The 24,381-nt window shown below is 43.9% G+C and overlaps 1 protein-coding gene across 2 annotated transcripts in view; it reads right to left on the bottom strand.

The window, feature by feature from the left end:
• Window positions 1-23,442, bottom strand: part of LOC147596743 (polyadenylate-binding protein-interacting protein 1-like) — a 34,524-nt gene extending 11,082 nt beyond the window's left edge. For both annotated transcript variants that reach the window (XM_086769675.1, XM_086769676.1), the window contains exons 1-4: window positions 23,241-23,442; window positions 21,843-22,024; window positions 10,705-10,893; window positions 4,966-5,078 (exon numbers count right to left, since the gene is read on the bottom strand). In XM_086769675.1, the coding sequence (XP_086625801.1) occupies window positions 4,966-5,078; window positions 10,705-10,893; window positions 21,843-22,024; window positions 23,241-23,442 (686 nt within the window). The remainder of the gene's footprint in view (window positions 1-4,965; window positions 5,079-10,704; window positions 10,894-21,842; window positions 22,025-23,240) is intronic.
• Between the last annotated feature and the right edge of the window lie 939 nt (window positions 23,443-24,381).

Raw genomic sequence — 24,381 nt, 5'->3', positions numbered from 1 at the left:
AGGCTCAGGATGAGGCTCCCTTCGAGCAACCTGTTCCTAGTGTTCTATAACTCGCATCGTAAAAAAAAATTTCCTAATTTCCAATCTAAATCTACCCCCCTCTATTTTAAAACCATTACCCCTCGTCCTATTGCAACAGGCCCTACTAAACAGCCTCTCCCCATCTTTCTTGTAGGCCCCCTTGAGGTACTGGAAGACCGCTATCAGGTCTCCCCGAGCCTCCTCTTCTCCAGGCCTGAACAGCCCCAACTCTCTCAGCCTGTCCTCATAAGAGAGGTGCTCCAGCCCTTTTAATCAATCTTTGTGGCCCTCCTCTGGACCTTCTCCAACTGGTCCATGTCCTTCTTGTGTTGGGGGCTCCAGAACTGATGCAGTACTCCAGGTGGGGTCTCACCAGGGCAGAGTAGAGGGGAGAATCACCTCCCTTGACCTGCTGGCCCCGCTCCTCTTGATGCAGCCCAGGATGCGGTTGGCCTTCTGGGCCGCAAGGGGACAAAAGAAAGTCCAAGGAGAATGTAGACCCCCTCCGGAAGGAAACCGGTGTCCTGGTTACCCGGGGACACGGAGAAGGCTGAGGTACTCAATGACTTTTTTGCCTCAGTCTTCACCCATAAGGGCTCTTGTCTCACCACCCAAGCTCTGGAAGGCACAAGCAGGACTGCGAGGATGAAGAACCACCCACTGTACTCGAAGAGCAGGTTCAGGAACATCCGAGGAACCTGAAAGTGCACAAGTCCATGGCACCTGATGAGATGCATCTGTGGATCCTGAGGGAACTGGCAGATGAAGTTGCCAAGCCGCTGGCCATTGTATTTGACAAGTCGTGGCGGTCTGGTGAGGTCCCTGATGACTGGAAGAGAGGGAACATAACCCGAATTTTTAAAAGGGGGAACAAGGAGGACCCAGGCAACTACAGGCCGGTCAGCCTCACCTCTGTGCCTGGCAAGGTCATGGAGCAGATTCTCCTGGAAACCATGCTAAGGCACATGGAGAGCAAGGAGGTGGTTGGTGACAGCCAACATAGCTTCACGAAGGGCAGATCGTGCCCTGACCAATTTGGTGCCTCTATGACGGGGTGACAGCATCGGTGGACAAGGGACGAGCAACGGATATCATCTACCTGGACTTGTGCAAGGCATTTGACGCTGTCCCGCACGACGTCCTCTCTCTAAACTGGAGAGACATGGGTTGATGGACGGACCACTCGGTGGGTAAGGAGTTGGCTGGATGGCCGAACTCAGAGAGTGCTGGTCAAAGGCTCAATGTCCAGATGGAGACCGGAGATGAGTGGCGTCCCTCAGGGGGTCCGTGTTGGGCCTGGCCCTGTTCAACATCTTTGTCGGTGACATGGACAGTGGGGTAGAGTGCACCCTCAGCAAGTTCACCAACAACACCAAGTTGTGTGGTGCCCTCGACACGCTGGAAGGGAGGGATGCCATCCAGAGAGACCTTGACAGGCTGGAGAGGTGGGCCATGCCAACCTCATGAAGTTCAACCAGGCCAAGTGCAAGGTCCTGCACCTGGGGTCAGGGCAATCCAGGCACAAATATAGGCTGGGCAGAGAATGGATGGAGAGCAGCCCTGAGGAGAGGGACTTGGGAGTGCTGGTGGACGAGAAGCTCAACATGAGCAGGCAATGCACCCTTGCAGCCCAGAAGGCCAACCGCATCCTGGGCTGCATCAAGAGGAGCGTGGCCAGCAGGTCGAGGGAGGTGATTCTCCCCCTCTGTTCCGCTCTGGTGAGACCCCCCTGGAGTACTGCGTCCAGCTCTGGAGCCCCCAACATAAGAAGGAGTCATGGACCAGTTGGAGAGGGTCCAGAGGAGGGCCTACCGAAGATGCTAAAAGGGCTGGAGCACCTCTCTTATGAGGACAGGCTGAGAGAGTTGGGGCTGTTCAGCCTGGAGAAGAGGAGGCTCCGGGGAGACCTGATAGCAGTCTTCCAGTACCTCAAGAGGCCTGCAGGAAAGATGGGGGGAGACTGTTGAGTAGGGCCTGTTGTGACAGGATTAGGCGGTAACGGTTTTAAAATAGAGGGAGGTAGATTTAGATTGGATATTAGGAAAAAATTTTTTACACTGAGGGTTGTAGAACACCAGAGCAGGTTGCCCAGAGGTGGTGGATGCTCCATCCCTGGAAACATTCAAGGCCAGGTTGGATAGGCCTCTGAGGAACCCGATCTGGTTGGAGATGTCCCTGCTCCTTGCAGGGGGGTTGGACTAGGATGACCTTTGAAGGTCCCTTCCAACCCTAACCAATTCTATGATTCTATGAATACAAGTAGGTATACTGTGAAAGACATTTTCCCCCTTTCAGAGTGCTGCCCACATTGTCTTAGATGCTGTCCTGGTTCAGCTGGATGGAGTTAGTTTTCCTCTCTGTAGCCAATGTGTTTTGGATAGGTGCCAAAAAGACTGTAGTGGTTCAGCCCTAGTTGCTCGCTCTCCCTCCCCCTCCCCAGGGGATGGAGGAGAGAATTGGAAGAAATGAAAACTCGTGGGTTGAGATTAAGGCAGTTTACTAGAATAGCAAAGGAAAATGACAATAATAACAGAATAGAAGGATACTAAAATATACAAAATGAACAATGTATGATTTCTCACCACCCAATGTCTCAATGACCGATACAGCCTGTCCTGAGCAGTGATTATGGAAAACGAAATTGAGCAGCAAGCGGGGGGGGGGGGGGGGGGGGGGAGAGAAGATTTTAAGTGACACTGATGGATAATTTAGATATAAATGCAAATGCTGAGGATTAAGATAACATGGTAGTGTGGTCATTTTCTAGTATTCAACAACTGTGTCAAAAACATACAAGTTTACATAGCAGAACAGAAACAGAATTTTTAAAAATATTTGAAATAAAAAGGAAAGCAAGACAAACTCCAATGTATTCTCAATGGTTATGGAATAGATTAAGAAATACTGAGAAACTGAAAAATCTAAGGAGTTGAAATAAAAAAACCTGAAGTAGAATCTTGGCTGAGAAACAGAAGTTCTGGTTTTGTTTAGTGAGGGAGGCCTAAGGTGGTAGCTTCTGTAGGAAACTGCTAGAAGTCGCTCCCTTTGTCCAGTGGACTCAGCTGGGCCTAGAGCAGACCCACTGCTGGCCAAGACCAAGCCAATTGGTAGCAGAATGTTCCCTGATAATGCCTCTGCGATAACGTATTTAAGAAGGGGAAAACGGGGGGGGAGGGGGGGAAAGAGAAGAGAAGATGTGAAGCAGCTGAGCAGGGGTTAGAGAGGGGGAGGCACAAGCCTTGTGGGCCTTGCAGGCCTCACCCTCTGGCCTCCTGCCAGGCAGCCAACTGGGCCCAACTCAGCCCAGCCCAGCTGAAAGAAGTGGAGAGGAGATGAGAAGTGAATAAGATGTAAAAGGATCCTGAGAGGCATCTGCCAGCCTGTTGTGAAGAATTTTTCTTGTGAGAGGAATGACTGCAGATGCCAAGGTCAGTTCAGAAGGAGGGGGAGGAGTAATGTGGCTCCTGGCCAAGATTCCCCTGCAGCCTGTGGTGATGACCATGGTGGAGCAGGCTGTTCCCTTGCAGCCCATGGAGGGGCAGAGATCCACCTGCAGCCTGTGGAGGACCCCATGTCAGGGTAGGTGGATGCCTGAAGGAGGCTGTGGCCTGTGGAGGGCCCGCTGGGACAGCTGTTCTGGAGGGACTGCACTCCGTGGAAGAGATGACCCACGCCAGAACAGTTTCACAGACTGTGGCGCGTGGGAGGGATCCACGATGGAGCAGAGGAGGAATGTGAGGAGTTCTTCCCCCAGTGATGAAGCAGCGGCGTAAAGCAACGCGTGATGAACTGACCGCGACCCTATTCCTCTTCCCCCTCCTTGTGTCGCTCGGGGAGGGGGGGGAAGGTAGTAGAGATAATGTTAAGCCTGGGAAGAGGGAGGGGTGGGGGGAGTTATCTTGTCCCCTGTCTCATTCTCCTGCTAGTTTTAGAAATAAATGAATATTTTTCCCTAAGTCAAGTCTGTTTTGCCCGTAATGGTAACTTTAAAGATTTCTTCCCGTCCTTATCTCAGTCCTCGAGCCGTCTTTCTTATATCATCTCCCCTATTCTCTCGGTGGGTGAGGGGAGTGAGAGAGAGACTGCGTAGTCTGGTCCTGATCAGGGCTGAACTACTACATCTGTATTTGTACTGTTAGTTTATCTCCCACTTCCTCCCTCCCTCCCCAGTTCCATCCATATTAGCAGTAAAAACATAAGCAACTTGAAATTTATGGCTTCAGGATGCTAAAAGGAATGTTATCTATTTGGTTGGCTTTAAAACCAGGAATCAGATAATTCAACATTAGCAGATATTTCCTCCATGGTATTGTTCAAGTAACAAACATAGTTTAAAAACCAACAGGAGAAAAGTGATAATTTTGAAGGCAAAAAGACTCACCTGCTTTGGGATAAGGAAAGGGGCCAGGCTGGATGAGGCTCTGAGCAACCTGATCTAGTCAGGGATGTCCCTGCTCCCTGCAGGGGGGTTGGACTAGATGACCTTTGAAGGTCCCTTCCAACTCTAACCATTCTATGATTCTATGACTGATGAGTAAACCTCACACAGCAACTCCAGTCAGAAAAGGAATTAAAGAAAAAACACAATGAAGTAAGTCCTGGCGAGAGTCAAAGGACAAGGACAGTACATATATGTGCATTTAGTATACTTTTAAAGTTGACTAACTTTCATATTTACCCTGTAATTTGGTATCAGTTAATATACTCTGTTAAAAAGGGCTCAATTTGGGGTTCTGTAGGCTCTATCTCAATATTAAAAATATAAAGAGATTTTAAAATACATGTATTCGATATCCAGTATGTACCTGTGCTTTAATAATCCTCAGTCTAAACTTACATTTTATATACTTACCTCTTCGCATGCTATGTTAAGAGTTACATACAAAAGAGGAAGACACTTAACCTGAGAAAGTAATGGGCTTGAAGTGACATGCTGATACTGACCTTTGAAGTAACAACTGTCGGAAGTTCCCACTTTGTGGACAAATGGTTAGATGGTGAGATAAATAGTTACACAATCGTGCTCCCATGTAGGAAAAATTTGGGACAGATGTGGCCTTCCAAAATAAAAGCAGAAAAATAAATTATTCATAAAAGTCATGATTAGGTTATCATTAAATATTTTTAAAAGCTGTTTGGAAAACTGTTTAACAACATTTGACTAGACAACTGAAGAGCAGAAGATAAATAATTACTATCTCATGTTAATTTTTGTATCTCATCAATGATTTTCTATATGCATTTCAGCACTTAAGTTCATTATACTGTGATTCTGTGGCTTTAAGAAAACAACCACCATTATGCCATGTGTCCTCAATTCTACTTCTCCATTGTAACCTACACCAAAAAGTGTCTGAAAGTCACTTACAAACTGTTTACGCAAAAAAAAAAAGTCAACTGTGGACATCAAGACACTTTTTCAAGGACATGCACTCTCTCAAGGAGCAAGGAGTGCGTTAAAACAAAATAAATAAATAAAAACAACCTTAATTAAGTCTAAGTGGTATTTATCCCAAAATCAATTTTCGGCAACAGTGAATGGCCAGGGAAAGAGCACAAGAATGTGGCAAGTAAAGATAAATACTTTCTCCTGTATATGCTCCAGCAAACTGCAAAATAGCAAACTGCTGATTAAGATGTTAAAATTATATTATTACAGTTAATAGCTCTTGAGGGGTCCTTTTATTTCTTTCCAAAACAAATCCTGTTACCATTGAACATCTATACTTTTATCATCTAAAACCAGGTGGTGGCAATGAAATTCCACAACACACAACATAAGTTACACACTGTCTGAAAAAAAATTTTGCTTTAAATCTGATACTTGAAAATTCCAAGAAATGGAAAAAAAGTAATGGGGAATTCATTAGTGTTTGCATTCAACCTCTCAGAACTTAGAAGCGTAGAATCATAGAATAGTTTGAGTTGAAAGGGACCTTTAAAGCTCATAGAGTTCAACCCCCCTACAAAGAGCAGGGACATCTCCAACCAGATCAGGTTGCTCAGAGCCTCATCCAACCTGGCCTTGAATGTTTCCAGGGATGGAGCATCCACCACCTCTCTGGGCAACCTGTTCCAGTGTTCTACAACTCGCATCGTAAAAAATTTTTTCCTAATATCTAATCTGAATCTACCTCCCTCTATTTTAAAACCATTACCCCTTGTCCTATCACAACAGGCCCTACTGAACAGTCTCTCCCCATCTTTCCTGTAGACCTCCTTGAGGTACTGGAAGGCCGCTATAAGGTATCCCCAGGGCCTCCTCTTCTCCAGGCTGAACAGCCCCAATTCTCTCGGCCTGTCCTCATAGGAGAGGTGCTCCAGCCCTATTACCATCTTCATGGCCCTCCTCTGGACCCTCTCCAACTGGTTCATGTCCTTCTTGTGTTGGGGGCTCCAGAACTGGACACAGTACTCCAGGTGGGGTCTCACCAGGGCAGAGTAGAGGGGGAGAATCACCTCCCTCGACCTGCTGGCCACACTCCTCTTGATGCAGCCCAGGATGCAGTTGGCCTTCTGGGCCGCAAGGGCGCATTGCCTGCTCATGTTGAGCTTCTCGTCCACCAGCACTCCCAAGTCCTTCTCCTCAGGGCTGCTCTCAATCCATTCTCCACCCAGCCTGTATTTGTGCCTGGGATTGCCCCGACCCAGGTGCAGGACCTTGCACTTGGCCTGGTTGAACTTCATGAGGTTGGCACGGGCCCACCTTTCCAGCCTGTCAAGGTCCCTCTGGATGGCATCCCTCCACTCCAGCACGTCAATGGCACCACACAACTTGGTGTTGTCGGTGAACTTGCTGAGGGTGCACTCTATCCCACTGTCCATGTCGCCGACAAAGATGTTGAACAGGGCCGGGCCCAGCACGGACCCCTGAGGGACACCACTCATCACCGGTTCCACTTGGACATTGAGGCCATTGACCAGCACTCTCTGAGTGCAGCCATCCAGCCAACTCCTTATCCACCGAGTGGTCTGTCCTTCAAATCCATGTCTCTCCAGTTTAGAGAGAAAGATGTCATGCGGGACAGTGTCAAATGTTTTGCACAAGTCCAGGTAGATGATGTCAGTTGCTCGTCCCTTATCCACCAATGCTGTAACGTCATCATAGAAGACCACCAAATTTTTCAGGCACTTAGTGAAGCCATGTTGGCTGTCACCAACCACCTCCTTGCTCTCCATGTGCCTTAGCATGGTTTCCAGGAGAATCTGCTCCATGACCTTGCCAGGCACAGAGGTGAGACTGACCGGCCTGTAGTTCCCTGGGTCTTCCTTATTCCCCTTTTTAAAAATTCAGGTTATGTTTCTCCTTTTCCAGTCATCAGGCACCTCACCAGACTGCCATGACTTCTCAAATATGATGGCCAGTGGCTTGGCCACTTCATCCACCAGTTCCCTCAGGACCCACGGATATATCTCATCAGGTCCCATGGACTTGTGCACCTTCAGGTTCCTTAGATGTTCCCGAACCTGCTCTTCCAGTACAGCGGGCATTTCTTCATTCTCCCAGTCCCTTCCTTTGCCTTCTGCAACTTGGGCAATGTGGCTAGAGCCCTTGCTGGTGAAAACTGGGGAAAAAATGTCTCAGTACCTCAGCCTTCTCCATGTCCCAGGTAACCAGGTCTCCTGCTTCCTTCTGGGGAGGGCCCACATTCTCCCTGGACTTCCTTTTATCCCCAACGTACCCGTAGAAGCTTTTCTTGTTGCCTTTGACGTCCCTGGCCAGATTGAATTCAGTCAGGGCTTTAGCCTTCCTAACCTGATCCCTGGCCGCTCAGAGAACCTCTCTGTAATCCTCCCAGGATGCCTGTTCTTGCTTCCACCCTCTATAGGCTTTTTTCTTGATTTTCAGTTGGTTCAGGAGTTCCTTGTACATCCACGCAGGCCTCCTGGTGTTTTTGCCAGAACATCTCCTTAAAGCAGAACATCCTCTTATTTTGACAATTTCTTACTGTTCATTTGTTTTGAACTCTCTTCTAACAAGACTTGAATTTGAGATTATTTCTCAGATACAGCTTCAGTGAAAAGAGGCTCTGGTCTAAGTAACTCAATCAGCTCTGACAAAAAAAGAAAACCCAAGGATACTAAGAATTCATTAAACTTCTCCTTTGGCTTTATCATCTTTAAACATTCCTTTTATATCTCGATCATCTCTCAGCGCTATAGGTGTGCTTGCATGCTTCTGCTTCTAACGTGTTTGAAAGAAGCATCTTACCATTAGCATGTCAATGCATTATAGTTAGTTACCTTCTACAGGGAGAAGAAAATAGACACTCAATGTAACTGTACTATGTGCATAACATTGCTGGAAAGAACTGAGGTATCTTTGGAAGATACAACAAATTTAAGTAATTAAGATAGTCAAATCGACTTTAGTTTCCAGTAAGAAGCATGAGAAATAGCTAATGAGCTTTTTGATGCTTTGGTTCAATCAGTTGCTAGGACTAGAAGAGGTGCTTCCCTTTTTATAAGGCAAAATACATCACTTAAATTACACTTATCTTTAAACAAACAAACAAACACCAAAAAACCCCACACACTCAAAAAAACCAAAAAAAACCCCAACAAAACACCAGAAACTACAAACAACCAAAACTCACTACAAAAAAACCCCGAACCAAAACACAAAACAAAAAACACCACACAACAAAAACCCACAACTTCTTCAAACCTCATCTGTGTTTTTTTTAAACCATTATGTTCCCAATTAGTCGGTTTGTATTTGTGGTTGCATTGAATACTGAAACAATTCAATTTTGGGTATTATAACCTGGCGTAGCACACAGAGACCAAAGAAAATAACTTCATATCATCTTAATAACCAATCATCATAGTGTGATGTCTTCCCTGAATTATTGTTGCTTGGTAATCCCAGCTTATCTCCAATTCAAAAAAAGTCATAGTCTAAGCATGGAGGCTAGTCTATCAATACATATCTTGAGAAATTTTAGTTGCTGCAATAGCAACAATCCACTGTATTGACTAGACAACAATCAAGATTCTTAAGCCATGAAGTCAGAGTGTTCAGCTTTTGGAAAACAAGAGAACTGGCACTTCACTCTGTCAAGACATAAATGAATTAGAAAGAACAGAGGGAAGTAGATAATTAATTCTTATAGACAGACTAAGATACCCAGATGAAGGGAAGACTGTACAGGACTTGGGTTTCTTTCATTTTAGCCTTTTTCCTTCACAAACCTAGCATCTGTAAATCTGCTCAAACATCACATCATGTTTATAAACACACTTCAGCAATTTTAATTGAAGTTTTGTGATAAATCAGGATGAGCAAACAAATACTTGAGCAGAAGCTCAAGACAGAATAATAAGCATAGTTGACTGACACCCAAACACTATCATATCCTGAGATACAATAAAGCTAAAATCACATGCTTTTGGATACTAGGACAGCATTTTGCACTGATTCAAGTTTTATTTTTCACATAAAACTGTTATATTTCAGACTGATAACACTCAGTGTTTCTCAGTTAAGGAAGGCGCAGTCAAACCTAACATTGGAATTGTTTTAAACAGTTGGAGAGAAGAGGCAACATTAAAAGACTTAAATAAATCTACTCTCATTTAATGTAACTTATATGAAGTTATAAATAGGATAAATTCATTTTTTTCCTTCCAATAAAGTTATATGGAATATTTTAATATTTTATTAACTATTCTCCATTTGTCCAAATAAAGGATGAGAAAATGATGCTGCTGAACACATCACAGGTAATCTTAACATCTAACTAAACTGTTCTGAATTGAATGTGCATCAATTCTGTATTATAAGAAGAAATGTAAGGCTCTACAGTTCTGTACAATGACCAACCAGTCACGTAGCTTCTACATAGCCCAGATTATTTCACAGTAAAAAAAATTCTGCAAGTATCTGCACTTAAAAGGTGAATAAAGTTTACATTCTTCAAGGCAGAATTTGAAAGCAACTCAGGAAAGTGAGAGACATCCAGTGTAATAAATAGCAAGCACAAGTGTGACTTCATTCTCTGCAGCAAGTCCAGAAGACAGTAACAGCAGCTCATTTGCTTAGCAATACAGATTTAGTTGTTCTTTACAATGGCTCCCCCAATTAGTAGGTCTCTGTCCTCATTTCCATGGCCTAGCTATCAGCAGACTAGCTTTCCTTTTATCCAATTATGCTGTTCTGAAATAGGTATAATTCCGAATGAAGAACAAAATCTGTCAGTAAGAGAGAATTTCCCAAAGGGTGATGTGTACAATAGGTATAAATTTATTTTTTTAAAATACCAAAGAATGAAAAATCTAAGTATTATGAAGAACTTTTTTTTGTAGGACAGAATAAAAATGTACAACTGACATTGCTTAAGAGTTTCTTTGGTCTCTACTATATAAATCAGGCAATTCAAATATAACTCCTTTAATTAACTGCTGTAATTTCAACTCTAGTATGTGACCTAGGAGATTCAAATACACAGCAAAGGAAACAGAGTAAATTGGGGAAATTTATCAACCAGTCAAGTATCCCACACTTGAGCTATCATTTCAGTTTATTGAGAAAAATCTTTCCCTATATGTTTCAATCTAAAAAGAAAAATTCAAACTATTAAAATACTATGTAGGTAAAATGATATAACAAATAATACTAGTATGCATATCTTGGTAACAGAGGCATAATATCCATGTTATAAGACAGAATAAACAGGCTACCTGCTGATATACAAGTTCAACAAGTTCTTGCAAAGTTTCATCTGCAGTGACCCAGCCATTCAGTGTTTCGGCAAACTGCTCTACTTCTGTTTCAAAACAACCTGGCTGCTCGGTGAGGTGATTTAGGAAGTCTTGTACATATGCTGCCAAAGTCAGATAGCCATCATATCCATCTTCAAAGGAAGAATCCTATAGCAGTGAAAGAATATACCAGCTATTTAAAAGGAACCTAAAATAAAGTTGTTACACTTACTATCTCCAGAAGTAACCATATAGCCCTTAGTCTTGAGTAACTCCTGATGCTCTGCATACTTGATAGTGATCTTTATTACATGGTTCGCTTAAACATTTTTAGAGAGCATAGACCTCAATGCATCAGAAAGTCCTATCATCTTAAAAACTAGGTAACGTGTTTTTAGAGAGATTAGAGTGTCTCAGCAAAACACATCAAAAGACAGATTAAAAATAAATCAGTTTGCCAAGTTGAGTATAAAATTAACAAGCTAACGAGTAAGTATACCTGTTAAGAATAAAACTACCAAACTGAGGCTCAACACCCTTTCCTGATACACACACAAACTGCTGCAGATATACGAACTGTAGAAGGAAAAGTAATTGAAAACTGGAAACAAAATATTTTGAGCTTACATAGTGTGCAAAAGTTCTCCCAAAATATGCAGGAGAGGGAGAAATTACAGAAATACAATACAGTATAGTGTTCCCATGTATAAATAAAAGATCAGTTTTCCTGGCTATATAAGTCAGCAAATTTGCATCTTTTGGCAATGGATGAAAGACTACAATGCATAAAATGAAATTATTCAAATTATATTGCATTAATTCACAATTACTGAGGTTAAAAAACAGAGAGCAAACACACTTGCTCGCTAAAGAAAGGAGGAGCTAGAACAATACCACTTTATCAATGTTTATGCTCCTGCTCATGGAACAGAAGGCTGCTAATTTTGTCCATTCAAAAATGAATGTATGTAACAGTCTCTAAAGTCAATGCTGTTCTGGATTATTACAGTGCTAGTATATGAGAGGAATAGCATAGGAAGTAACATACATTGTGATGTAACTAGTAATAACACAGTACAAATAATCCACATTGTCACACTATACAAAATATTGTGAAAAGTATCTCATATGAGATCTCAGAAGTGCAAGCAGGAGTCTGAAGAGAGATTGCTAAAGAACTGACTTATAATTAGTGATTCAAGACATAAGGGTAACATATATGATATGAGAATTCTCAATTGATCTACTATTTAACATGAAAAAGATGTAAAATATATCTACTGTAATGAAAAATTGAGCTAAAAATGATAAATCACTTTTTCTTTGCTTAGTTGTCATAGTTTAGCCCCGCTCGGGACCAAGCTACACAGTTGTTCACTCACTCTCCCCGCCCTCCAAGGGAATGGGGGAGAGACAACATAACAAAAAACTCAAGTTTTGAGATAAGGACAGGGAGAGATCATTCAAGTTACAGTTATAGGCAAAACAGACTGGAGTTGGGGAAACTATTTCAATTTATTAATAATACAACCAAAGCAGGATAAGGAGAGAAAAAAAAAAAAAAAACAACAAACCACAACCCCAAAAAAACCAAAACAACTTCCCCCCACCCCTCCCCTCTTCCCAGGCTTAACTTCATTCTGGATTATCTTCACCTTCATCTCCACCCTTCCCCCCCCACCGAGTGGCACAGGGGGAAAAGGGAATGGAGGTTGCAGTCAGTTCATCACATATTGGTTTCCGCTGCTCCTTCCACCTTGGGGGTAGAACTCCTCGCATTCATCCCTCCCACAGGCTACAGTCCTTCATAAACTGCCCCAGCGTGGGGTCCTTTTCCACAGGGTGCAGTCCCTCAGGAACAGGCTGCCCCAGTGGGCCCTCCATGGGCCACAGCCTCCTTTGAGCATCCACCTGCCCCAGCATGGGGTCCTCCACAGGCTGCAGGTGGATCTCTGCCCCTCCATGGACCTCCATGGGCTGCAGGGGGACAGCCTGCTTCACCATGGTCTTCACCCCAGGCTGCAGGGGAATCTCTGCCAGGAGCAGCATTACTCCTCCCCCTCCTTCTTTACTGACCTTGGCATCTGCAGCTGTTCCTCTCACAAGAAATTCTTCACAATCAGGCTCAGGCAGACACCTCCCATGTTCTCTTACATCTCCTCTCTTCTCTTCTCTCAGCCAGGCCAAGTCTGGTCCAGACAGCCGCCCAGTGGGAGGCCAGAGGGTGAGGGCAGCAAGGCTCACGCCTCCTCCTCTCTACCTGCACTTCTGGTTTATTTTCCCCTTCTTAAATATGTTATCATAGAGGCATTATTGCTTTCACCAATTTGCTTGGCCCTGGCCAGCGGCGAGTCTGCCCTAGACCTGGCTGAGTCCACCAGACAAAGGGGAAACTTCCAGCAGCTTCTTGCAGAAGCTGCCACTGTAGCCTAGGCCCTCACCCCTCCGCTACGCAAACTCAACACTTTAGTGGATATAAGTACATTGATAAGGTTTATAATTATATTCTCCCTCTCCCCACCATTCCTCCCATAATGAGGGGATATCCTTTACTTTCTGTCTTCAAAACGCCTCAGTCTCTCCTCTACTGTGAAGCAACATGGATCTGTGAAAGATAAAAGCCCCGGATACAAACTGTGGAGACAGGTATACATTGCTAAAAATCAAGTATTGACATTAGTTTTGCGACCTGTGAAGAATGTGTGGGGAAAAATGCAGATTTTCCAAAATTCTTCAAAGACCCATGTTGTAAGGGTATATACAACTTATACTGATGTCCCTCATTAGCTTAACAGAAGAAAAATTAGAAAGATTTCTTATGATGTTTAATTAAGTAGAATTAATTAAATTCATGAATTTAAGTGAATAATACTGAAGACAAAGTTACTTAATGTGGCCCAACAAAAACAGGGGGGAAAAATGAGTTTAAGGAAATGGTGGCAAATTGTTATTACTCATAATGATAAAGCCTTCCTGTTAGGGACTGAAAGAGTTAATGCGTGTTGATGTCTCAAACACCGTTTTGGCTGTGGCCAGGGTGCAGTCTGCATAGGGGAGGTGGATGCCGCATGGGGGATATGCTGCTCCCCAGGCCTCTGTTTGGAGGTGGAGGCCCCGTGTGGGATTCGAAGCTCCCCAGGCCCCTGTTAACGACTTGCCAAATATGGCCAGGGGTCACACAGCAGTCATCTGAGGAAGGGGCTTCCGACGACCCCTCACATTTAGCACCTGCTTCCTGCCTGCGCAGAGGACTCAGAACTCTCTGGAACCAGAGCATACAAGTCTTCAAGGGGCATAACTGGAGGCAGGGATTAGACTATAAAAGACACTGCCTCCAGGAGCCGCGTGCGAGCCCCCCACTGGAAGACCATCATGGCCGTCCGTCACCGCACACCCGCCACCCCGCTGGAGGATCCGCATGCCTGCCCGTCATCATCGTCGCTGGATCCAAGGGTGGTGATATCTTTCCCTCTTTCTCTTTCCTATTTTCCTTTTCCTTCATAGAAATATTCCGATAAGAGCCCCGGCTATCAACCTCCTTTATGCTTTCCAAGTTTTCAAAGTTAAGTCGTTCCACTTGATAGAGGGAACTAATTAACTGTCTGCATATTGCTTGATATAGGGAAGTAACGATCTGCTAGCTTTATAATAGAACAGTAAGCATTTAATTCTTGTGTGAAAATATAAACTACTAACCTTGAGAGAAAGAACAGCAGAGTCATAAATTTAACATAACAAGATACTTTCAGAATGCCCCAGTAGGTGCTGAGATGAGTCAGATGGGAACATCCTGAGGGAGTACAAACACAGGAGCTGAAACCAAGATAAGGGGGCTTCAGGAGTTTAGAAGCAACTGATAGGGTGGAATAACCAAGGACACTGGGAACCAACAAAGACAAGTCAGTAAAAAACTGCCTTAGCAACAAGAACAAAGACTGAGTTCATGCAGCAGACACAGTGATGAAGAGGAGGGAACAACCACCGAATGAAGTAAACGACCACCAGAGGGACTGCGAGTCCTGAGAACAGACAGGAGATGGACACAGAGACCAGGGCATAACCTGTCTCACGTGGGTGGAGACTTATTATAATGATTTCTCGAAAACTAATGAATATGTAACTAAGTCCTCGGGAATTCTATGAATATGTATGTCTATGATGCATAAATATTGTACCTGTTGCTTAACACGGTGTGTGTGCCTTTGGAGGAGCGATCCTCCACGCATCCACAGCTGAATAAACATACCTGCTTTATAACTCTCTCCGAGTTGTAGAGTTTGATCCGCGCATCACACTAAATGTTAAATAAAATCCTAAATCAATCATTTGGTGTTGTTTCACCTTAATTTAGTCTGAGGGAATCACAAACCTGTTACGGCCCTGGGCCGTAAGACTTCCACAACCTGATCAAGTTGGTTTTGCTTTGAGTTGGGGGTTGGATCAGAGGAACTTCAGAGGTCCTTTCCAACCTAAATTATTCTACGATTATAACAGTTTGGAGTTTATGAAACCAAAGAATGAAAGCTAACAGGCCTCTGTGTAACTTGCTAAATATTCTATTTTTCTAAAGGAAATCAACTTTTACTAGGCAATTTCAAATAGCCCAGTAAAAGTTCTTGTCCTGGTTTTGGCAGGGATGGAGTTAATTTTCCTCTCAATAGATGGTGTGTTTTGGATTTGGTGTGTGAAGAATGTTGATAAGAACACCCTGATGATACCAGTTATTGTGAATAAGACCAAGGACACTGTCTGGCTTTCCAAGTCTCGCTAATGTGCAGATGCAGGAAGCCGGGAGACAGACAGACAGAATAATTGACCCAAACTGGCCAAAGAGAGTATTCCATGCCATAAACGTCATGCTCAGTATATAAGTGGAGGTTGCCCATGGGAGGGGGCATCCATTCTTGCGTCCATCTTCTTCCACCTCTCGCTTGCTTGCTGGCATCATTCCCTCTACCTTGCTGGCTCGCTCTCACGCCTTTGCTTGCTGCTTGGTTTTCCTTTCTTCCCAATTTCTCTCTCCCATCCCACTGGGTAGGGGGAGGGTGAGCGAGAAACTGTGTGGTGAGTCGGGAAAAACCACCACAGTTCTATACAATAAACTATTCTGTTCCACAGAACTATGACATTGTTGTGCAAAAAATGCAGCTTAGTCACATACAGCCGAACTAGCATCTCTTCAAACAATCTGAAAATTTTCCAGCCAGGTTGCAGGGGATGCAATTGTTGTAGCTAGTAAAAGAAAGTGCTCTTTCTGACAGCCATTAGGTTGTTAAAGATCCTCATTTAGCAGAGAGGAAGGTATCTTACTCTCATCCTCATCTGATAAAAATTCAATCTTGGAAGAAAATGTCCTTGTTTTGGAAGGGGCTCCAATCCCATCTGGTATATCAGTACACCTATATTCATACTCCTGTTCCCATTTTGTAATTAAAAAGCTAAACACAGATGCTAAACTCAGCACCACATTCATCTACCTATAGTACATAAGCAACTCCAAAGGCAGTTTAGGTTTTAGTAACTATGCCAGTGAACAAATTGGAGCAAGAAAAATAATAATTCAAACATTATTACAGAATCATAGAATGGTTAGGGTTGGAAGGGACCTTCAAAGGTCATCTAGTCCAACCCCCCTGCAAGGAGCAGGGACATCTCCAACCAGGTCAGATTGCTCAGAGCCCCATCCAACCTGGCCTTGAATGTTTCCAGGGATGGGGCATCCACCACCTCTCTGGGCAACCTGTTCCAGTGTTCCACCACCCTCACTGTAAAAATTTTTTTTCCCTTATGTCTAGTCTGAATCTGCTTCCTTCTATTTAAAAATCAGTATCCCTCGTCCTATCAGAACAGGCCCTGCTGAAGAGTTTCTCCCCATCTTTCTTATAAGCCCCCTTTAGGTACTGGAAGGCCACTATAAGGTCTCCCCGGAGCCTCCTCTTCTCCAGGCTGAACAGCCCCAACTCTCTCAGCCTGTCCTCATAGGAGAGGTGCCCCAGCCCTTTTATCATCTTTGTGGCCCTCCTCTGGACCTGCTCCAACAAGTCTACATCTTTCTTATGTTGGGGGCTCCAGAGCTGGATGCAGTACTCCAGGTGGGGTCTCACCAGGGCAGAGTAGAGGGGGAGAATCACCTCCCTCGACCTACTGGCCACGCTTCTTTTGATGCGGCCCAGGATGCAGTTGGCTTTCTGGGCTGCAAGCGCGCGTTGCCGGCTCGTGTTGAGCTTCTCGCCCACCAGCACTCCCAAGTCCTTCTCCTCAAGGCTGCTCTCAATTCATTCTCCGCCCAGCCTGTATTTGTGCTTGGGATTGCCCCGCACAAGTCCAGGTAGATGATGTCCGTTGCTTGTCCCTTGTCCACTGATGCTGTAACCCCGTCATAGAAGGCCACGATTTGCCCTTAGTGAAGCAGTGTTGGCTGTCACCAATCACCGCCTTATTTTCCATGTGCCTTAGGCATGGTTTCCAGGAGGATCTGCTCCATGACCTTGCCAGGCACAGAGGCAAGACTGACCAGCCTTTAGTATTGCTAAATTAGTAACACTCAGTACTTTAAAAACTAATTACATTTAGTCCAGTAACTTCTAGACATAAACCACTCATGTTTCCCACTGGCAGATTTTAAGTTTTAACAGAGAAGACAGCACCATATACTGTATCAACTAAGGGAATTAAAGCAAATTCCTCTTGGTTATTTTTAAACAGCAGTTGGCTAACAGGAGGTTATAAATTTACACATTCATTACAAATTTACAAATTCAAAGCCATGAAAGCCAACTAGAAATTTTCCATTAATTTCAAATGATTTCTCAGTCAGGCCAACACTGTCTAATCCTTCTCCTTCATGTTTGATAGCTATAGGACTGGATCCTGGATTATTCAGAACAAAAACAAAGAGTCACTAACTTAAAGGTAATAGATTTGCCTCTCTTCTACTAAGGGTCAGTTCATGAGTTTAAAGACATAACAATGAAAAGGATAAGTAGGTACTAAAAAAATCCCTCTGTTTACATAAAGATAAAAACCAGGAAGTCCATAGAAAAAAATCCATGAGCCAAATATGCTCTCAGGCTCTGTTTCAGTACATGTGCTAATTACCACTTTCCTATACCTGAGAAATATTCGCAACATTTCCACTTAGGAACTTAGTCACCAATAATTTATCATTGATTTGATTTCTTCAGACTTCTTAGGAAAAAGTTTGGGTTTTTTTTTTCCTTTTTCTCCACCGTTCAAATTATATGTACTTAACAAGTTTACAACTAAGTTATTGCAAAATTAAGTACAAAGACTGTTGCATGGACAAAATCACCTATTCATGTTGTATGAGGTTAAGTGGTACCCGCATGCTTGGCTAAAAGTATAAAACCCATCACAGGGGCTGCTTAGCCTCTTTTTTGAAATTAGTTGGGGGCGGGGCAAAGAGAGATTCCACTCAAGATAATACAAATCTCACTCCTAAAACTATGAAGTGAGAACATTATGCCCTTCTGATAGAGTGACAGTCATATTATTCTCATACACCTATGCCAGAGAACAAGTCTGACATTTCCTCCTGGCAATTCAAACCTAAACCTAGTCACCAATTCTACTGCAGACATCAAAAACTTCCTATGGGATGGACAGCCATATGCAAACAGATAATCCCAATGAGGTCTTTCCTCCCCTAAATCCTGCAAATTCTAGTATGCCTTGGATGCTGTACCCCTTAAAGTATCTTTATGGGTAACTGATAGTTCAGAGTATCAGAATGTCCCGGTTTCAGCAGAGATGGAGTTAATTTTCCTCTCAGTAGCTGGTGTGTTTTGGGTTTCCAATGTGAAGAATGTTGATAAACACACTGATGATATGAGTTGTTGTTAATGAGATCAAGCTAATGTGCAGTTGCAACTGCCCGGGGGAGGGGGGCATCTCTGGCTCTCGCTCTCTCCCTCTCACTCCTTTGCTCGCTGCTCGGGTTTTCGTTTCCATGATCGCTGTTTGGGACGGGCTGTATTGGTCATTGGGACATCGGGTGGTGAGAAATCATGCACTGTTAATTTTGTATATTTTAGTATCCTTATATTCTGTTATTATTGTAGTTTTCCTTTGCTATTTTTGTAAACTGTCTTCATCTCAACCCACGAGTTTTCCTTTCTTCCAAATTCTCTCCCCTATCCCACTGGGGAGGGGGAAGGTGAGTGAGAAACTGCACGGTGACTACAGCTAAACCACAACACAGAACTAACTGGAGATCAACTAATCTAACAATCAAGTGTTACATGGACATACATAGTAATTACAGTAATGTAAAAACAAACAAGGAATCAACACATTATTTCTAAAACAATAAATGCTTAATAAATAGCAAAAACAACCTGAGTTTTCAGATCTAAAAATTCCAGGGAACATTATATATGAAAGATAAAAGTATTAATTCTAAGTCATAAAAACAAAAGTTACTCAAAATTTTTTTTAATTCAAATTTTAAAACTCACGGTGAAAATCTATGTAAAGTGTGCTAAATTCCTTATTTTTATTGTAGGTGGACCCAGTTTATGAAATTAATTCAGTCAAAGTGAAAAACAAAAAAACAAGCCTTGCAATAGTGAAGGACTAACAAGTCTGAAACATCACTATTCTATGCCTAGTATACACTGATTAGGTTAGGGTCCCTGCAACATACTTCCAAATAAATATTCTAGGTTTTGCTAGCATTTTAAGAATTATTTTCATTAATAGATTAGTCACTTATATTCACAGCATATTCCTACAACACAGCAACCAGGAACTCCCACATGCTTGTATGTTTTTGCAAAACAGCTGAAAAGCAACATTGCTGGTCTCAAAACTTCATAATTATATGTATGCACATGCATGCCATTCCAAATGGCATTTTTTCTTTATTTATAGAAAACATGTAACACGTACTGGGGCAAAACAGTATTTTTTTTCCCCTAGATTATTCACTCACTGAAGCATGTTCATATTGACATTTGTCAACAGTTGTATATGGGCTTGTATTATCCAGGACAGTGATCTTATTCAGTAAGTTGGCAAAGCTGGTAGCATCCAGGTAATAACCAGATAACATCTATTTTACTGGTGAGGAAAAAACTTCAAAACACCAAACTACCACGTTTAGCATTCAAATCAAATATTTTTCTTTAAGTTATTCAAAATCTATTTGTTTCACTATAATTGTTTATTATCACTTGATTGTATTTGTAAGAGTAATAGTTTCCGCCTACTTATATATAGTACCAAAGTTTGTCTGCTTGTATAACAAAAGGATATTCCAAGAATTCACACACATCTTCCTTGGAGTAGAATTACTGAAGCAATAATATGGAAGACAATGGAAGTAGAAAATAAGAAGTACCAACTTTTATTATGTGAAGAATCTACAATATTGATCAGAGATTATCCTTAGTCTGGCTGCAAATATATTTCATATTAAGTATGTGGGTAGGTTAACTGCTAGGAATAAGCCCAACTCAACTTTTTTACCCTTTGGTGATATAATATCACTGAAGGAATTAAAATATACACGATGGTACATAAAGTTAGGCAGTCATGGCCAATCATACCTGTGTTGGCTTTGTGCTGAGGAGGCTACAGTGGCAGCTTCTGGTGGACTCGGCCAGGTCTAGGGCGGACCTGTCCCTGGCCAGGGCCAAGCCAATTGGTGACAGCAATAACACCTCTGTGATAACATATTTCAGAAGGGGGGTGGGGGGGAGGGGAAGGGAAGGAAGAAGCAGAAGTGCAGGCAGAGAGGGGGAGGCACAAGGCCTTGCTGCCCTCACCCTCTGGCTTCCCACCGGATGACTGTCTGGGCCCAACAGCCCAGCCTGGCTGCAAGAAGTGGAGAGCAGATGTGAAGAGAATCTGAGAGGCGTCTGCCTGATGATTGTGAAGAATTTTTTTGTGAGAGGAACAGCTGCAGATGCCAAGGTCAGTGAAGAAGGAGGGGGAGGAGTAATGTGGCTCCTGGCCAAGATTCCCCTGCAGCCTGTGGTGAAGACCATGGTGAGGCAGGCTGTCCCCCTGCAGCCCATGGAGGCCCTCAGAGGAGCAGAGATGCACCTGCAACCCATGGAGGAACCCATGCCGAGGCAGGTGGATACCCGAAGGAGGCTGTGGCCCATGGAGGGCCCACAGTGGGGCAGCTGTTCTGGAGGGACTGCACCCCATGGAAAAACGACCCACACCGGAGCAGTTCACGAAGGACTGTAGCCTGTGGGAGGGACCCCATGATGGAGCAGGGGAGGAATGTGAGGAGTTCTTCCCCTAAGGAGGAAGGAGTGGCATGAAGTGACAAGTGATGAACTGACCATAACCCCCATTCCCTCTTCTCCCCTGTGCCTCTTGGGGAGGGGAAGAAGGTAGAGATAACTGAAATGAAGTTAAGCCCGGGAAGAGGAAGAGGTGGGGGGGAGGTTATCTTGTTCTCTGTCTCATTATCCTGATTTGGTTTTAATAATAAACGAATAGTTTTCCCCAAGTTGAGTCTGTTTTGCCCATAATGGTAACTTTAAGGATCTCTCCCTGTCCTTATCTCAAATCTCGAGCCTTTTTTCTTATATTATCTTTCCCTGTTCCCTCGGAGGGTGAGGGGAGTGAGAGAGAGACTGCGCAGTCTGGTCCTGATCGGGGCTAAACTATAATACCCATGGCACAGTAAATTTAGGAAAGATAAAGCCTGTGCTTAGTAAACCTAAAGTTCAAGCTTTCTCCCACACTTGCTTCAAAATCTGTGAAATCTGAATAAAAGTGCAGCTAAGCTTTTACTTAAAATGCAGTGCAGATATAACTACAACAGAGGCAGCCGCCTAAAAGACAGCTTACTGTGATGTTGGGTGTAATCAATGCTTGGTGTAATCAACAAGGAATGTGGTTATCTGCAGAAACTTTAGCAAAATATCCCACATTAAAGGCTCTCACATACAGCATAATATTCACTGATTATCACTTAACATTCTGACTTTGTCTCTGGAGATTATAATCCAATTTTTTTGGAATCTCTTAGGCAAATACAGCATTCAAGTTATCTGATACACAAGATCTCAAGAAAACATTGTTAATTTGAATATAAGTAAATTGGCATATACTAAGAAGAGAAGATAAGCACTCACTGCAAAGTTCTGATTGAAGTTCTGGTTGTATCCTGATGGATAAAACTCAGGTGCCTTAACAGACAACTTTGATGTTACCAGAGGAGCTACAGCCACCTGAGGTTCAGTCATTTCCAGTCCAGAATCAGGAACTGACACTTTATCTTGTGATCCAGATGGAATTCTTGCCTGTTGCAGGTGTTCTGAAAAGTTTTTGTTAACAGTTTTTATTAGAAATCACTAAATTAGTATGTACTCACACAGAGTACACACAGAATACATAACTTTTTGGACTTTAAATATACTTTTACTTATAGTATAAGTATGCTTTCAAGTATACTTCAAATATATTTGTTTTATTATTTTTCTTAAACATGGATAAAATTTTCACTTCAGCAAACTCTAGATGCCTTTCTACATGACAGAAAGTGAACACGATGTTCATGTGAAGGTAACCCCCCAAAAAAAAGGGGGAGGGGGAGAAGAGCCTCCTCATGAAAACATGTTTTCTAAAAGAGCTAACCTGAGAAACCAGTAAATCTTCTTATGATATGCTTGCTGGTTTTGTGAATTTTTCATAGATTTCAGATGCAAAGGCAAGACTTTGAAGATCAATAAATGGAAGATCGCTAATTTTTAACACAATCCTGGAAGACACTTAACTATCATTGCTCTTGTACACCATTCACAAAAAAATTCCAATGAAACGGTTTTTAAACTACATTTTCCAAATCTATCTTTATAGATTAGTACCTAGATTTATTGAAAACAGAATCTGATATCTACCTGAAAAAGCTAACCAACAAACAATGCTTTATGTTACTTTTGGGCTGGGTTTATTTTTTGGCAAACCTTTAGACCAGAGTTAAAGAGTTCTTCAATAAGCGGAAGACCAAGACCATCTGCAGTCAGATTAACAAATGGATAAAACACACACAAATGTGTAGGCACAGAAAGGAAGGGACGGACAGAATGGTGTTGCAAGCAGGCTACAACACAACATCACACCTTTACTTGAGCACAGGTCCATAGCTCAGAAACATGACTGCTCATCTAAGGAGAAGTACAGTTGCCAGGCCTCCTACGCGGCCCATCTCCATTCGGTGCCGAGAGGAACCAGCGGAGCGCTGGCCCTCAGGCCATGGTGGCCTCTCAGCCCCTAGGTGCTGGGGATGGGAGAAAGAACGCGTTCTCGTAGCCAAGCCAGAAGGATGTAGGGGCCCAGAACTCCACTCTCAGTTGGACGGCGAAGGAGATGGGGGGGGGGGGAGGCGCGTCGGCGCAACAAGCGAACCAGAAGCAGGGCGGTGCGCACAAAAGAGGGGAGCGCAACGAGCTTTAGGGGGCTGCTCCGCGACACCTTCGGCATCGGAAGCCTCCAGAAGAGCGAAGAAAGGGCTGCGGCACGACAGCCAGTACCTGCATTTCCAGTGTTCACCGGCGCCGTCTTCGGAGGCCGCAACGGCTCCTGCTGCGGAAAGACGCCGCCTGTTTTGTGCTGCTGTTCGGCCGAGCCCGAGCTATAGGAACCGCTGCCCTCTAATACACTCGCGCTGCTGAAAGAAGCAGCGCCTCTTCGACCTCGACCAGCACCTAGAGCTCGGTTGAAACTATCCGACATGTTCAAGCTGCGGTGGCTCAGGCACTCATGAGAAAGAGCCAGTGACTCAGTCCCACTTCACTGCGGCCCGAGCCCTTCACTTTAAGTTTCACCCCCACACGCGCCGCCACGATGGTTGCGACCCAGAGCGGCTCACAGCGCCCCCTTACACCGCCCGCCGCCATAGCAACCTCGGCGCCGCCGGGAGGGAGAGGAGCGCGGCCCGCCAGGCGGCTGCGGCTCTGCCGGGTCGGGAGTGCCTGGGTCGCCCCGCGCCGCTACCGCCCACAGCTGTGGGCCAGGCGAGATGTCCGCTTTCGCCTTGCCAACCTCACGTGTTCAGAACTGATGAACGAACGCAGGCGCGCACACCCCCCCCCCGGATCGACTTCCAACAACAAAGTGTGAGATTTATTTGTGTTAGCAGCCTAGAAGCTGGTTCTGGGACCTGGGGATGTATTTGAGTCACACGTTCCTCAAAAATCACAAAAGCTTGGAAATGGCATTTTCAAAAAGACAATATTATCTTGTAATTCTTTCCCTACAGGAAAAAACAGCATACTGACGTGCGGAAAACAGACTCCACAATCTGTAAGATTGTAAAGTAGGTATGTTTATTGGGCGCCGGGCAGCACGGGGAGTAGTCCCACCAAAACCGTGTGCGCCTGACACGGCACCTCACGTTGAATTTATACAACCAGGCGTTACATATACATGAAGTTTCGTAATTCACCTATACATATGCATGATCTATCCTCGCTTCGTATTAAAATTAGTCCCAAGGGGTCATTTTCATAAACTCCCCCCATCTGCGCTTGCGCAGTGCCTCCTGGTGGTGGTCGTCGGGAGTCGTGGGGATGAAGATGAGCTGCTCCTCTTCGTCACCGCTAGTAACCCTTTGTTTTCACGCAGACTCGGTTATGCTTTGGTTCTTGTCCAAACCGCAGGGTCAGTTCTGGC

The sequence above is a fragment of the Chlamydotis macqueenii genome, chromosome W (genome assembly GCF_036417535.1).
Source record: "Chlamydotis macqueenii isolate bChlMac1 chromosome W, bChlMac1.mat, whole genome shotgun sequence".
NCBI lineage: Eukaryota > Metazoa > Chordata > Aves > Otidiformes > Otididae > Chlamydotis > Chlamydotis macqueenii.
This window is presented reverse-complemented; position numbering and strand designations above follow the sequence as displayed.